This window comes from Dromiciops gliroides, chromosome 1 (assembly GCF_019393635.1).
Source record: "Dromiciops gliroides isolate mDroGli1 chromosome 1, mDroGli1.pri, whole genome shotgun sequence".
NCBI classification, from domain to species: domain Eukaryota; kingdom Metazoa; phylum Chordata; class Mammalia; order Microbiotheria; family Microbiotheriidae; genus Dromiciops; species Dromiciops gliroides.
Genome location: NC_057861.1, coordinates 58,688,613 through 58,705,056, shown reverse-complemented (window position 1 = coordinate 58,705,056; position 16,444 = coordinate 58,688,613). Strand labels below are relative to the sequence as shown.

The 16,444-nt window shown below is 39.5% G+C and overlaps 1 protein-coding gene across 1 annotated transcript in view; it reads right to left on the bottom strand.

Annotated features, from left to right (window-relative positions):
• Positions 1-2,116, bottom strand: part of MED26 (mediator complex subunit 26) — a 103,215-nt gene extending 101,099 nt beyond the window's left edge. The window contains exon 1 of the mRNA XM_043976332.1: positions 1,125-2,116. Within this exon, the coding sequence (XP_043832267.1) occupies positions 1,125-1,184 (60 nt within the window). The 5' untranslated portion in view covers positions 1,185-2,116. The remainder of the gene's footprint in view (positions 1-1,124) is intronic.
• Between the last annotated feature and the right edge of the window lie 14,328 nt (positions 2,117-16,444).

Sequence of the window (16,444 nt, the reverse complement as noted above, 5' to 3'; positions counted from 1 at the left end):
GAGACGAAGGAAGGGAGGGAGGGCGGGGAAGGGAGGGGAGAGAGGAGAGCAAGGGCAGGGGGAAACGTGCGCGCCCCCTATGGCCCGGACACGCGCAGGGCGGTGCAGGGCCGCCTGTCCCGGAAGAAGCCTTCTTCGCCCTCCCTCCCCCAAGCTACCCCGCCCCGCGCCGTTCCGGGCCGCAAGAGAAGCCGTACGCATGCGCACGTATAGCACCAAAATTTCCTCCCCCCCCACCCCCACCCCCCCACGTCCCCTCTGTCTTGCCGTCCGAGACTTGAGTGGGACGGTCGTTGAAAGGCGGTTGGACCAGGGAGGAGGCCGTTGGTTGTGGGCCTGAAGAGGGGCGGGGCAACAGCTGGGAAAGGGGTAGAGCCCAGCGGCTGGTGAGGTAACGGGGAGGGGGAGGGGAGTACGGATAAGGACGAGGGGGCGGACCTGCCCCACTAAAAGTGGGCAACCCGGGCCAGAGGCACCCCGACTGGCCCCCGGAGACGTCCTTCCCGCTTCTCATGCCCCGCCCACTGCAGGCCCTTGGACGCATGTGCAGCCGAAGTCGAGGGGGCGGGCGGACCGGGTGGCTGCAATGATGGCGGCGGCGGCGGCGGCAGCAGCTGCTGGGAGGGGGAAGGAAAGAAGGGGGGAAGGAAGATAGCTAGCGGGGAAACCGGCTCTGTCCCTCTGGAGGCCGCCGCCGGGAAGCTGAAGTTCCCCAGCCTGCCCGCTCACCGTGCAGCCCCGGGAGCGCATTCCTGGCAGCCGCCGAGGAGGCCAGGGCGCCCTGGGCTAGGCTGGCCCACGGAGGCGCCTGCTCCCGGCCCTGGCACCCCGAGAAGCCCATCCCCCCTCCCTTGGCCGCTGGCTTTGAACTCCCCCTTATACTCCACCCCCACCCTACTCGGCCGCCCACTCGTGGTGTGAGCCGCCGCCAGTCTCAGGCCCTCCCTGGGCCTCTGAATGGAGGGGGTGAGGCCCCTTTCGAGCCCGACATCCCACTACTCTTTACAAAATATCTTCCTAAGGCGCTAGGGAGCTCCCCAGGCTTCTGTGTTCAGCAGCCTGCCCCTGGGCTAAAAGAGAGGCTCCTGGGCTTGGCCAGCGTTGCCAGCCTGTCCCCGACCTACCTTTGCAGACAGGACTGCCCTTCTCTGCCAGCCAAACTGGGCTGTTAAGTTGTTGCCCATCTCCTCCCACTTCGGTGCATTCTAACAAGCCACTGACTATGCCTGGAGAGCACTTCCTCCTCGACTGTCAAAATCCTCTCCAAAGCTCAGGTCAAGTGCCACCTCATACTTGAAGCCTTTCATGATCTCAAAGCTGAAAGGGCTTCTTCCTCAAACATTTCTAGAGCTGTCAGGATCTACATTGCCATATCCTATTTCACTTTATGCTATACTTATTTCAGTAACCTCTTTTTCCTCTCAGTAAACGATCATTTCTTTACAAGTGAGTAGTGCTCCTTTTCAACTAGTTTACCTAGCACTTTACACATTGTAAGTGCACAGTAGTTTTGTTGAGTCTGAAATTCTGGGAGACTAAATAGTTCATTGCATATTCCCCTCTGCTTCTTAATCTGACAACTCAGAATCCTTCAGTGGCTCCCTGGTTAGCTCTAGGGAAAAAAAATATGAATTCCATACTTGGCACAATCTGATTCCCACCTACCTTTGAAGCTACTATTCACCTTCACTCGTTTCAGCCAAATTGTACTGCTACTAGCTATTATCAACTCCTATCTCCATCTCCTGCTTCCATGTGTTCATTTAGGCCATAGTCCCAATGTTCACTCATCTCTACCTCTTAGAAACCTTATCTCTTTAGGACCCACCTCAGATGCCACCCTAAAAAACCCAATTGTTATGGTTTTCAGAACTAGGAGAACATGGTACACAGTAGCAGTAATGATGATCAACTATGAAAGACTTAGCTACTCTGATCAGTACAATGATCCACAATTCCAAAGGCCTCAATATGAAAAATGTTTCTACTTCCAGAAAACTGATAAATTCTTGGTGCAGATTGAAGCATGTATTCTTTCACTTTTATTATTATTGTTGTTGTTGTTTTGTTATTTCGTAACATGGCTAATGAAATATATTTTGCATGACTTCATATGTATAATGTTCTTCTTGCCTTTCCAATGGTGGGGCAGGAACAGGAGGGAAAGAATTGAAACTGAAAATGAATAATTTTTAAAATGTAATTAAAAAAAGAAATTGTTAGCGATCTCTTCCTCAATTTTCCTTCTTATATGTATTTGTGTTCATGTTGTATCCTGCAAGTAAAGTGCAAACTCTTTAAGGTCAGGGACTTTGATATATGTTATCCCCAAAAACTTAACATAGTACCTTACACATATTAGATGCTTGGTGTTTGTTGAAATTATATTAGGAAGAGAAAAACTAAGAGAAATTATTATCAGTCCATATCAGTGTTGCACTTTAAAGTTTAAAAGCATATTTTTCAAAGGGGTTTCACCCGCCAGTCCTGAAAGCCGTCTTGTAAACTTTAATATCCACCCTAAAAACCAATATGTTGGAGCTGAGACTCTAACATACCCTTCCCCAGCTTTTTTTTTTTTTTTTTTAGTGAGGCAACTGGGGTTAAGTGACTTGCTCAGGGTCACACAGCTAGTAAGTGTTAAGTGTCTGACGCAGGATTTGAACTCAGGTACTCCTGAATCCAGGGCCGGTGCTTTATCCACTGCACCACCTAGCTGCCCCTCCAGCTTTATTTCTAATGCCTCAGCTTTACCCACACCATGCACAACTCACCACTCTCTATCTTATCTGAGTGTTATGCCTTTGTTGTTTGCAAACTCTGCCTATCTTATGGGGAAAATCTCCTTCCACATATCCACTTGTCAAAAAATCCTTCAAGGATATTTGTTTCTTCAAAGGCTGTGTGACTGAATTCATCCATAAATCCTCAGCATTTAGCACAGTAACTAGCACTTAGTATGCACTTTATAAAATGTTGAGATGAATGCCATCATATGGGAGCTCCCTCATATGGGAGAATATGAGACTACTCAATATTGAGGCCAAAGAAATCTCAGCCCTCCTCTCCCAGGGTTTTGTTAGTATGGTGGGAAACAGCTTGATGCATTCTGAACTTCCATTTCTGGAAATATTAATTGAATTTGTTTTTGAAAGCAAAACCTCAGTAAGGAATCCAAAGGAGTCCACTGATGAGAACCATGTGTTTAAAAGGGGATCCCTCTGTTCCATACTCATTAGTTCATAGGCTAGTTGCATTTTTAGCATTTTTAGTTGCAAAAAACCATTTTTTTTCATAGGTCTTTACAGATCTCACCCTTTGATGTTAAAAGTTCCAAAACAATATACAGTTGAATAATATACATGAGTATTAGCATTACTTTTTTCACTGATTATTCCAATTTTCCCATTGGGAAGTATGTTATAGTTGGAAACTAACTCATTTGTAGATAGGAATGATCTAACAAAATAAGTTGGGTTAAACAAGCCCTGCCCCTGTAGTCTCTAAATTTTTTCCTTACCTGTTTGTTTTATTTTTTTTACCTGTTTTTTTGTTTTTTATCATGGGCCCATACACAATTGAAAAGAAACAGGGTTTCCATGTTTTTGTTTTTTAAAAAAGGTAAGTAATGTAAAAGACTGAGTTTTTATCTCAAGATAGAACATTGACATTTTACATATATTTCAGTAATACATTTTACCAGTTTAACATTTTTTAAATGCCACTTGTATGCAGAGCACCTGCTTGGCATGGAGGTTATTGAAATTTACAAGGTATAGTCTTTGGCCTCCTAGGGTAACAACTGAAAGAAAAAAGGGTGAAAAAGAAAGATAAATCATTTGTGGGGAAGGGGGAAAGGTTAGAATAAATAGAAGTAGAAAATTACCAACAATAAAGGAAAAGAAGCAAAATTGTTCTGCTGCAGGTATGTCTGTCACACCCTGTACTTCACTTATACTGTGAGTTTCATAAGTTATTGCTGTCCTTTGACATGTTATCTAAGTACTCTTCACAGCTCCACAGGCTCTATTCTGAATGGGAAGCAAGACTAGACTGGGGTAGAAATTTTCCTAAGGGCCACGGCAATTGTAGGAAACCCATTTCACTTGTCTTCAAGAGGATTTAGTCAAACAATGGGCTGGGGGTCCTCGTCAGGGTTCTAACTCATAATAAATAATAGTAATAATTTGAAGAAACTAGCTAAAGAGCCAACCTTAGAATCAGGTTCTAGTACTGTCTCTGACACACTCTGGTGTCATGGCTTAGGCAATGCCCTCAACTTCTCAGTGCCCCAGGCAACACTTAAAATTATAAATTATGGAAAAGTTGCCAATGACAGAGGGAATTTGCACACTGGAAGATGCCCATACAGAGGAAATCACAGGCCCATAACCAAAAAATAAATAAAATTACATTTTTTTCAAAGTTTATCAAAATTCAAGTTTCCAAAATCTAAATATCTCAGAATTACCTGCTGATGTATTTCATACTTATGTTTCTGGCATTTATCTGAAATCATTTTAGATAAGATTTATTACTCAAAAAACCACACACACACATATGCACATATGTTTCACATTTGATTTTCCAATGCCCTTTGTTACAATGGAAATGTATGTGGAGGCATAGGGCCAGGCCCCTGCTCTTTCTTACCTCCTTGACACTGGACAAGTGACTGAAACCTTCCTGAGCATCAGTTTCCTTATCTATAAATATGGAAGGATTGGACTAAGTTCCTTTCAACACGAAATCCAAGAATGTTTCTAACAGCCAGAACTTAGCTTCTTATATGAGAATAAGGGGGACTAGACCTGTGATTTCACCGCAGGGGGTGCTGGAGCCAGCTCCTACCCCACTCATGTGGTCTAGGGCTTGATTTGTTGTTTATTGATTGGACCCAAAGTGACCAAAAAAATGTTCCTAATGCAGATTAAACTTAAAAGTGTGTCATGTAATTTCAGAGAACCAATTGTTAGGCATTTACCAGTATATCCCTGGGTATAGGGATCTCCTAGGTGAGAAAAGTTCCTCTACCCTTCCCTAGGACTTAGAGTCTTAATTGCTATGAACTTTAAGAGGTTAAGTGACTTGCCCAGGGTCAGAGAGCTTGTATGTGTCAGGTCTTCCGGGCTGTTAGGTCAACTCTATCCATTATACCACACTGCCTCCCTTTGTTTGAAATAGACAAAATAATCCATAAATAAACTCGAAATGTAATCAGAGGAGGGAGAGATCTAGAACATGAACAGAGCACCCCTGGGACAGCCTCTCTCCACATGGAGGACCTGGGAGGCTTACTTCCAGTAGAATCATGATAATAAGTAAAGGACATGTCTGGGAGAGAGAGACTGTGGAGCATGCATAGACATTCTGTAACTGGTTCCAGTTGGCTAACAAGCTCTTAGATTGTCTTAAGAGGGATTCCAAAAGATCTGTCAGCTTCAGTTCTGGTCTCTCTGCCTCAGTGCTCTTAGAAAAGCTCTTTAATCTGTGAAGGGAATTTAACCTTGTGAGTTCAAAAGGTCTAAAAGGCTTCTTTGACATCTCAGCTTTCCAAAATGTGTCTTTGCAGGGGGCAGCTAGGTGGCCCAGTGGATAAAGCACCAGCCCTGGATTCAGGAGGACCTGAGTTCAAATCTGGCCTCAGACACTTGGCACTTACTAGCTGTGTGACCCTGGGAAAGTCACTTAACCCTTAGTGCCCCACCAAAAAACAAACAAAAAACAAAACAAAACCCATGTCTTTGCAGCCAACACAGCATTGATGCCTCCAAGGTATAAAAGGAATGAACTTCCCTGCCCATTCTAGGGTTCTAGCATTGGTGTTTGCAGACAGTTTTAGCATTGATGCCTCAAGAAGCAAACTTTGGATGAAAATTCTACCTGAATTAATTATTTAATGCCATATCAATCAAACGGCCAAAAAATAATTTTATAGAGCTAGAAAAAATAATAACAAAATTCATCTGGAAGAACAAAAGGTCAAGAATATCTAGGGAATTGATTTTTTAAATGCAAAGGAAGTTGGCCTAGCTATACCAAATCTAAAAGTATATTATAAAGCATCAACCATCAAAACTATTTGGTACTGGCTAAGAAATAGAGTGGTAGATTAGTGGAATGGGTTAGGCACACAAGACACAGCAGTAAATGACTATGCAATATGCTGTTTGATAAATCCCAAAACTCCAGCTTCTGGGATAAGAATTCACTATTTGACAAAAACTGCTGGGAAAACTAGAAAATAGTATGGCAGAAACTGGGCACAGACCAACATATTACACTGTAATTACATACCAAAATAAGGTCAAAATGGGTACATGATTTTTTTGTTGTTGTTTTTTTGTTTTCAGGGCAATAGGGATTAAATGACTTGCCCAGGGTCACATAGCTAGTAAGTGTCAAGTGTCCGAGTCCGGATTTGAACTCAGGTACTCCTGAATCCAGGGCCAGTGCTTTATCCACTGCGCCACCTAGCTGCCCCTGGATACATGTTTTAGGCATAAAGGGTGATACCATAGGCAAAGTAGAAGAGGAAGGAATTTACCTGTCAGATCTATGGAGAGGAGGAAAATATGACCAAAGATGAGAGAAAGAACAATATGAAACCTAAAATGTATCATTTTAATTACATTAAATTAAAAAGCATTTGCACAGGGGCAACTAGGTGGTGCAGTGGATAGAGCACCGGCCCTGGAGTCAGGAATATCTGAGTTCAAATCCAGCCTCAGACACTTAACACTTATTAGCTGTGTGACCCTGGGCAAGTCACTTAACCCCAATTGCCTCACTTAAAAAAAAAAAAGCATTTGCACAAACAAAACAAATGCAACCAAGATTAGAAGAAAAGCAGAAAGCTAGGAAACAATTTTTACAGCCAGTGTTTCTGATAAAGGCCTCATTTCTCAAATATATAGAGAATTGAATCAAATTTATAAGACTACAAGCCATTCACCAACTGAGAAACAGTCAAAGGATATGAACAGGCAATTTTCAGATGAAGAAATTAAAGCTATAGTCATATGGAAAAATGTTCTCAATCATGATTGAATAGAGAAAGGCAAAGTAAAACTATCACCTCACATATATCAGATTAGCTAATATAACCAAAAAAAAAAAAAAGAAAATGATAAATGTTGGAGGAAATGTGGGAAAATTGGAACACTAATACACTGTTAGTGGGTGGAGTTGTGAACTGATCCAACCATTTTAGAACTATGCCCAAAGGGCTATAAAACTACGTATACCTTTTGAACCAGCAATACCACCACTAGGTCTATATCCCAAAGAGATCATAAAAAAGGGGAAAGGACCCATATATACAAAAAAAATCAGCTCTTTTTGTGGTAGCAAAGAATTGGAAATTGAGGGGATGCCCATCAATTGGGGAATGGCTGAACAAGTTGTAGTATAGGAATGTAATGGACTACTACTGTGCTATAAGAAATGATAAGCAGGCAGATTTCAGAAAAACCTGGAAATACATGAACTGATACTGAGTGAAGTGAGCAGAACCAGGAGAACTTTGTACAAAATAACAGCAACACTGTGTGATGATCAACTGATAGGCTTAGCTCTTCTCAGCAATGCAATGATCCAAGACAACTGGAAAAGACTCATGATGGAAAATGCTCTCCACATCTCAAAAAAGAACTATGGAGTATGAATGCAGATTGACTCATACTACTTTCACTTTTTTGTCGTTTTGTTTTTTCTTTTTCGTGGTTTTCACCTTTTGCTCTAATTCTTCTTTCACAACATGACTAATGTGAAAATATGTTTAACATGATTATACTATATGACCTATATCAAATAGCTTGCAGTCTTGGGGAGCGGGGAGGGAGGAAAGGGAGGGAGAAAAATTTGGAACCCAAAATCTTAAAAAAATACATGTTACAAACTATCTTTACATGTAATTGGAAAAAAAATAAAACACTATTAAGGAAAAAAAGAGAGACTGAGAAACAAAATAGTAAAAATGAGATGGATGGAAATTCACAAATAGTAATTATAACTTTGAATGTAAATGGGATGTTTGTAATTAATTGCAGGGGTCCCTATCAATTGGGAAATGGCTAAACAAGTTGTGATATATGATTGATGGAATATACTGTGCTATAAGAAATTATGAGCTCATTGATCTTAGAAAGGCATAGAAAGACTCACACAAAATGAAGAGCAAAGTGAGCAGAACCAAGGGAATATTGTATACAGTAATAGCAATATTTTTTAAGAACAACTTTGAACAACTAAGTCATTTTGACTAATATAAATACACAACTTAAAAATAAAGGATATATGAAGACAACATCTGCATCCAAAGAAAGAACTGATAAATAGAAGTATGTGTGTATACCTCCCTACATACATATATACATACATACATACATACATACATTATACATTCATACATTCCTATTTCTGTCTAATGGTTGTTATCTATAGGGCAGGGGGGGAGGGAGGAAAGAAAAAAGGGGGGTAAAGAAATTTACATGATAACTTTGTTGTATATTTGGAGGGAATAGCAAGTTGCATGTGGTAGATTTGCAGTTTCATGTACTTTCATCTTTTTTATTGTACTCTTATGGAAATTCTTATTTTGTTCCCTGAATTGAAAACAAAATAATTTTTTTTTGGTGAGGCAATTGGGGATAAGTGATTTGCCCAGGGTCACACAGCTAGTAAGTGTCAAGTGTCTGAGGCTGGATAAAATAAAAATAATAATAATAATAAATGGGGGTAGCTAGATGGTTCAATGGATAAAGCACCAGCCCTGGATTCAGGAGGACCTGAGTTCAAATCCAGACTCAGACAATTGACAGTTACTAGCTGTGTGACCTTGGGCAAATCACTTAACCCTCATTGTCCTAACAAAACAAATAAAAAATGTTGGAAACTATCTTTACATGTAACTGGAAAAAAAGTAAATTATAATTAAAAAGAACTAAAATTTTAGGGAACAGCTAGGTGGCGCAGTGGATAAAGTACCAGCCCTGGATTCAGGAGTACCTAAGTTCAAATCTGGCCTCAGATACTTGACACTTACTAGCTGTGTGACCCTGGGCAAGTCACTTAACTCCAATTCCTTACAATCAATCAATCAATCAATCAATCAATCAATCAATCAATAAAATAAAATAAAATAAAATAAAATTTTCAAAAAGCAGCTTTGGGGAGTAACCCTTAGCATGCAACCCAATGGTATCAGAGACAAAGGATCATTCAGCAGTCATGCCAAATTTGAACATGTAGTGCAGGAGAAAGGATAACAGAGGTGTATAAGGGGGAAAATGTACATTTATCCTTGCTATCTATTTAAAGTAAATATCCTATTGTGAAAGCTCATATGAATTAGTTAAAATCTAAGTGGTTAAATGAAACTGAGGGTGCTAGTCACTGGCCCCCTAACAAATGGGGGAAACAAGCAGTGTAGGCTCAAGCCAATGGCAGGCAAAAAAAAGATATCACAAGTTCTCAGGGCATTCTAGCACCCTGAGAAGGAGAGGTAGCCAACCTGAGAGAGTGAAGGGCCAAAGCATACATGGTACAGAAGAAGAATCAATCCTGTTCTCAAGAACATTAAAATGTAGTTGACGGGCCAAGAATTTTGTACTAATAAAGAGATCACCAGAAAACAAACAAACAAACAAAAAAAAAAACATTCCCAGTCCCTGGGGGAAGTTAATACAAATAAATTTGGAGCTTCTACCCTGGACCAGGAGTTCCCAGCTGCCTTGATTGGAATGAAAACAAATTCAACTTGTCTACTATAACTAGCCCCAGACCACAGAATTTTGTTGTTGTTTCATCATTAGAGATATGGCTAACTGCATTTGAGTGTTCTTGGCAAAGATACTGGAATGGTTTGCCATTTCCTTCTCCAGCTCATTTGACAGATGAAGAAATGGAGGCAAACAGGAGGAAGTGATTTGTCCATGGTAACACATCTACCAAGTGTCTAAGACCAGATTTGAACTCAGTTCTTCCTAACTCCAGGCCCAGCATTCTATCCACTGCACCACCTAGCTGCCCATACTTTACACCCACACTATCTTGTCAGCCACCCTGCTGAGCTCACAACCCACCCCACCAACTTTCTATTTCTTGTTTTCAGCTCAGTAATCAAAAAAGTACTACCTAACTACCATTATTTCTGGAAAGGATTTGTAAATTGCATGCCCTGTGAATCTACTCACTATTCCTATGATTCCCAGGGCACTCTCTTCCAATTTGAGTTGTTTCCCTAATAGAATGTAAGCTCCTAGAGGGTAGGGATTGTCCCAATCAATCAAGAAGCATCAAGTGCTCTTCACTAGTCACTGTGATAAGTTTTGCCACCTTCCCCCCACCTCCAGCCCCAGGAGCTTACAACAGTTACATAAGTATAGCGATAGGATGTGGGGTTTCATTGATATAGATAATTACCAGGCAAGGAATTCCCTCTTACCAATCCAGGTTGTTACCTTTGAAACTTTTAGTCTTAGTAAGTTGCCAAAGCACTGAGAGCTTAGGTGACTTGCCCGGAGTTACATGGTCAGTATGTTTAAGAGACAGAACTCAAACCCGCATCTTCTTGACCTCCTCTCTATCCACCACACCACACTACTCCTCAGCATATAGTGATGAATTTATAAAGTATATGTATAATAAATAGGTCAGGCCATTTTGGAAGGAAGACACCAGCAGCTAGGGAATTGAAAGGCTTCAAGATAGAAAGGAGCACTTGAAGGAAGCTAGGGATTCCCAGAGGTGGAGATAAAGGGGGCATTCACTGAAACCATTGGCAACAGCCAGTGCAAAGACACAGGGATAGAAGAGGGAATGTTACATGTGCAGAAGAGCATTCAAATGATGGACAGACAGTAGACAGTAGAGTAGGTGGAAAGGTGTAAGAAGATTGGGAAGGTTGTAAAGAACTGTAAATGCCAATAGCTACATTTGATCTTAGAAATAACAGGGAGCCAGTGGAGTTTAGTGAGGAGGAGTGAAAGTTAGGTCTATGCTTTGAGAGAATCATTGGTGGCTGAGTGGAAGATGGATAATGTAAGGAGAGCCTTCAGGCAAGGAAAACAAATATAACACTATTGTAATAATTGGAGCAAGAGATATTGATGATCTATGCTAGTGGTGGGCCCCCTGTGGATAGAGAAGGGTATGCGTGCAAGAGAAACAACTCTGAGGTACCACCTCACATCTATCAGATCAGCTAATATGACAAAAAAGGGAAAATGACAAATTGGAGGAAAGGTGGAAAAATAGGGATACACTGTTAGTGGTGTTATGAACTGATCCAACTATTCTATTTTATTATTATTTATTTTTATATTTTATTTTAAATTTTTTCCAATTACATGTAAAGATTTTTTTTGAGTTCCAAATTTTTCTCCCACCCTCCCTTCCCCCCCTCCAAGGCCAGCAAGCAATATGATATAGGTTATATGTTACAATCATGTTAAACATACTTCCACATTAGTCATGTTGTAAGAGAAGGATCAGAACAAAAAGAAAAAAAATACAAGAAAGAATAAACAAGAACAATAACAAAAAAGCAACAACGAAAGTGAAAATAGCATGCTTCAATCTGCATTCAGATTCCACAGTTCTTTTTCTGGATGTTGAGGGCATTTTCCACCATAAGTCTTTTGGCATTGTCTTATATTGCTGAGAAGAGTTGAGTCTATCACAGTTGTTGATACTGTGGATAATGTTCTCTTGGTTCTGCTCATTTCACTCTGCATCAATTCATGTAAGTCTTTCCAGGTTTCTCTAAAATCCATCTGCTTATCTTTTCTTACAGCACAATAGTATTCCATTACATTCATGTACCACAACTTGTTTAGTCATTCCCCAATTGATGGGCATCCCCTCAATTTCCAATTCCTTGCCACCACAAAAATAGCAGCTATAAATATTTTTATACATGAGGGTCCTTTTCCCTTTTTTATGATCTCTTTGGGATATAGACCTAGTATTTGAACTAGTATTGTTCTAGAGAACAATTTGAAACTATGTCCAAAGGGCTATAAAACCGAGCATACCCTTTGACCCAGCAATAACACTCACTACTAGGTTTGTACCCCAAAGAGATTTTTTTAAAAAGGAAAATGACCTATATGTACAAAAATTTTTATAGCAGCTCTTTTTGTACTAGTAAAGAATTGGAAATTGGAGGGTTGTCCATCAATTGGGGAATGGATGAACAAGTTGTGACTATGATTGTGACAGAATACTGTTGTGCAATAAAAAATGATGAGCAGGATGGCTTCAGAAAAACCTGGGAAGACTTATATGAATTGATGTGAAGTGAGGAGAACCAGGAGAATGTTGCACACATTAACAGCAATACTGTACAATGATCAACTGTGAATGACTTAGTTATTCTCAACAATGCAATGATCCAAGACAATTCCAAAGGACTTATGAAGACGTCATCATATAAGAACTTATCTACCTTCTGAAAAAGAACTGATAGAGTCTGAATACAGATCGAAGCATACCTTTTTTACTTAATTAATTTTTCTTGGGGTTTTTTTCTGTTTTCTTTTGCAACATGGTTAATATGGAAATGTTTTATATGAATGCACATGTATAATCTACACCAAATTGCTTGACCAAGATTGTGTCGGAGCAAGGATTTGAATCCAGGTCAAAATCAGCATTATATAATTTTTTTTAAATGCATATTTGCCAAGACTAAGTAGGCATCATTTAATGGAAAGAGTGTCAGCCTCAGACTCAGGAAGACTTTTGGATCAAGTCTTACCTCTGACACAAACTGACTTTTTGACCCTACACAAAACATTCAAACTTTCAGTGCCCTGGGCAATTTTTTAAATCTGTAAATTGCAGGAAAGGCAGTGAGTTGCAATGGCAGAGGGAGTTTTCTTCACCAATGAAATCATAGTTCCAGCCCCAAAGAAAACATACAAACTACCCAATGGGCTATAGGCCCTCTTGTTCTTTTAATATCTAGGGGTTTAGGGTGTACATGTTCCTGTTGTTCCTCACGCTTGCTGTATGACTGGTCCACTTCCCTTTCCTGTCATATACATCCTTGATCCTTTTAACATCCCTTCACTATTGTTAATATGCTACAGTCCACAGGTGTCAAACTCAAATAGAAATGAGGGGGCTATTAATCCATACTTAAGGATCCCTGTGAGCCACATATTGACTTAGTTTTAAAATGTAATGTTAGCTGATTGCATATCAACCTACATCAAATTGCTTACCATTTTAGGGAAAGGGGAAGGCAGGGAAGGATGGAGAAAGTTTGAAACTCGAATTTTTTAAAAAGTGAAACTTTAATGTTGGAGAGGCTGTGGGAAAATTGGAACACTAATGCATTGTTGGTGGAGCTGTGAGCTGATCCAACCATTCTGGAGAGCAATTTGGAATTATACCCAAAGGGCGATAAAGCTGTGCATACCCTTTGACCCAGCAATTCCACTTTTAGGTCTTTTTCCCAAAGAAATCATGGAAGGGGGAAAGGGACCCACATGTACAAAAATATTTATAGCTGCTCTTTACGCGGTAGCAAGGAATTGGAAGTTGAGGGGGTGCCCATCAATTGGGGAATGGCTGGACAAGTTGTGGTATATGAATACAATGGAATACTATTGTGCTGTAAGAAATGATGAGCAGGAAGAGTTCAGAGAAACCTGGAGGGTCTTACGTGAGCTGATGATGAGTGAGATGAGCAGAACCAGAAGAACATTGTACACAGTATCATCAACATTGAGTGTTGACCTACTGTGATGGACTATATTCTTCTCACCAATGCAATGGTACAGAAGAGTTCCAGGGAAGTCATGATAGAAGAGGATCTCCAAATCCAAGAAAAAAAAAAGAAAGAAAGAACTGTGGAGTATAGATGCTGATTGAACCATATTATTTCTTTTGTTTTGGGTGCTGTTGGTTTTTTTTTCTATTTTGAGGTTTTGCATCACTGCTCTGATTTTTTCTCTTGTAACAGGATTAATGCAGAAATAGGATTAATGTTATTATGTGTATATATATATGTGTGTGTATATATCTATATCTATATGTATATGTATAGAGATATATAGATATAACCTATATCAGATTACCTGCTGTCTAGGGGAGGGGGGAGGGAGGGGAGGGAGGGGAGGGAGGGAGAAAAATCTGAAATTGTAAAGCTTGTATAAACAAAAGTTGAGAACTATCTTTACATGTAACGGAAAAAATAAAATACCTTATACATAAAAAAAAACCACAAAAAAAACAACAAAAAGTGAAATTTTATCTTAACATGTCATTGAAAAAATTTTATTTACATGTAATTGAAAAATACTATAAAAAGTAATGTTACCTATGTTTTATTGCATTTTTGTTTACTTTGTTAAATATTTCCCAATTAAATATTAATCTGGTTCCAGCACAGTGTAGCCCCTGCCTTAGTATCTAATAACCTACCTTACTTCCATCATTCCTTGTTCCATTAATTTTTAGGTTACTTGTAATTTTAATTCTTTCAAAATCATAATATTAGAAAATTAGCAACCAAGGAGGAGATAAAACCATTCCTATTTGCTAATGATATGATGATATGCTTGGAAAATACTAGAGAATCAACAAAGATATTAATCAAGACAATAGCTTGAGCAAAGTTTCAGGCTACAGAATAAATCACCAAAAATATTTATATGGTTCTCTTGGCTCCTCAGTCAGGCAAAAGACCACAAAGTGAAGCTACTAGCCATCATATAGTTATGGGAAGTACAAGAGAACAAAGAACAGGAAGCATCACACGTGGAAAACAATATGATTGGTTGCAAAGTCTGAAGTGTCGTAGATAACAGAAAACAATATGGTTGGATGGAATTCTCAAATGCAGGGCTAGCAACAGCCCCTTCTTCTATCTTGTTGCTATGGAAATTCCATTCATGGTGTCCACCTACAACTAGTTAGTGTCATGGTGATAACATACCAGACTTTCTTGAAGGACAGCCAATGTTACAAAGATAACAGATGACACTCCCTGGCATCCACCTGAATCCTTCAAGGATAACAAATGTCTTCTAATTGTATAAGGGTAGCTAGTGGTATAGAGATAACAGCTTTCTTTCAGTTAAAGCGATTTATAAAAAAAAATAACTTTAAACTTAACTCAGAGAGGAAAACTGAACACTGGGATTCATAAACTTCTGAACTTAACTCAGAGACAAAGAAACATGGTTCAGGCAGTTACAGAATAGAATCAATTACATAATGGAATCAAATATAAAATATTAAATAAATATTTGGTTTTCTCATGTCCAAGAACTAGCCTAAATTCACAGAAGCTAATTACTAGCTTAGCCACCTAATGATGAATGTTCAACTATAGCAACTTTCCATCTAACATTTTCTACTTTTATAATCTTAGGCAAATCCCTTAACTTTTCTGGGCCTGAGGTTCCTCATCTCTAAAATAAAGGGACTGAACTAGATGAATAAAATCCCTTCTAGCTACAGTTCTATGATCCTGAGTTGCAGAAGGGTTTTGACTAGTATCAGTATAGGGAATAACCACACTGACAAAATTACCCAGAATTCAAATTTATTAACCCAATTGGCTACCCAGCTACATGTCACAAAGCACCATTTTTCATGCATTCCACTTTTCACTGCTATAGATTTAACTAGGGAGTGTCTAGAATATTCCAAAGCTCAATGCAATTATGACAATATCATCTACAAATAGGAACACTTGGAGAACATTGCTATCAATAAAGAATTCTTCTAATAGCCATAATATTTAAAGAAATTCATAAAAGCTATTATTCCTACATGCTTATTAATGAAATATAAATAATCAGGAGAGAGGAATAATAATGACCCAGATTTTGAGAGCACTTTGAGATTTACAAAGTTGTCTCTTCAAAAACCCTGAGAAGTAGATAGTGCAAGTATTACTACCCTCATTTAGGATATGAGGAAACTTCAGCTCAAAGAAATTAAGAGACATCCAGGGTCACAAGACAAATAAGTGCCAACCCAAGTGTGTGGGAGGCATTGTGCAAGGAGGGCCATACCACAGACCCTGATAAGGTACGAAGAATGTAATGAAGGACAATTATATGAATAATTATGGCAGGACAGTGAAATCAGTGCAAAGGAGAGATCTAGGCAAAGGTCTATGAGAAATTCTAAGAAAGATCATTTTCACCTTGAAGTAAGGAGCCAGAGAGCTTCATGGAGTTGTTGGCATCTGAGTTTGATCTTTTTGGGAGTTTTAGTGAACAATAAGCTCAATCAGTTAACAATATGACATGGGGGGGGGAGCTAATATAAGTTAGGCTAATACAGTTTTAGTAAGCTTCAGAGAAGCTAATTTCAGCTCAATATAAGGAAAAACTTCCTAATGAATTTGTCTGAAAGTGGAATGAGCCAACTCGAGAGGTAGTGGTTTCCCTGCACAATCAACAAGTATTTAGTAAGC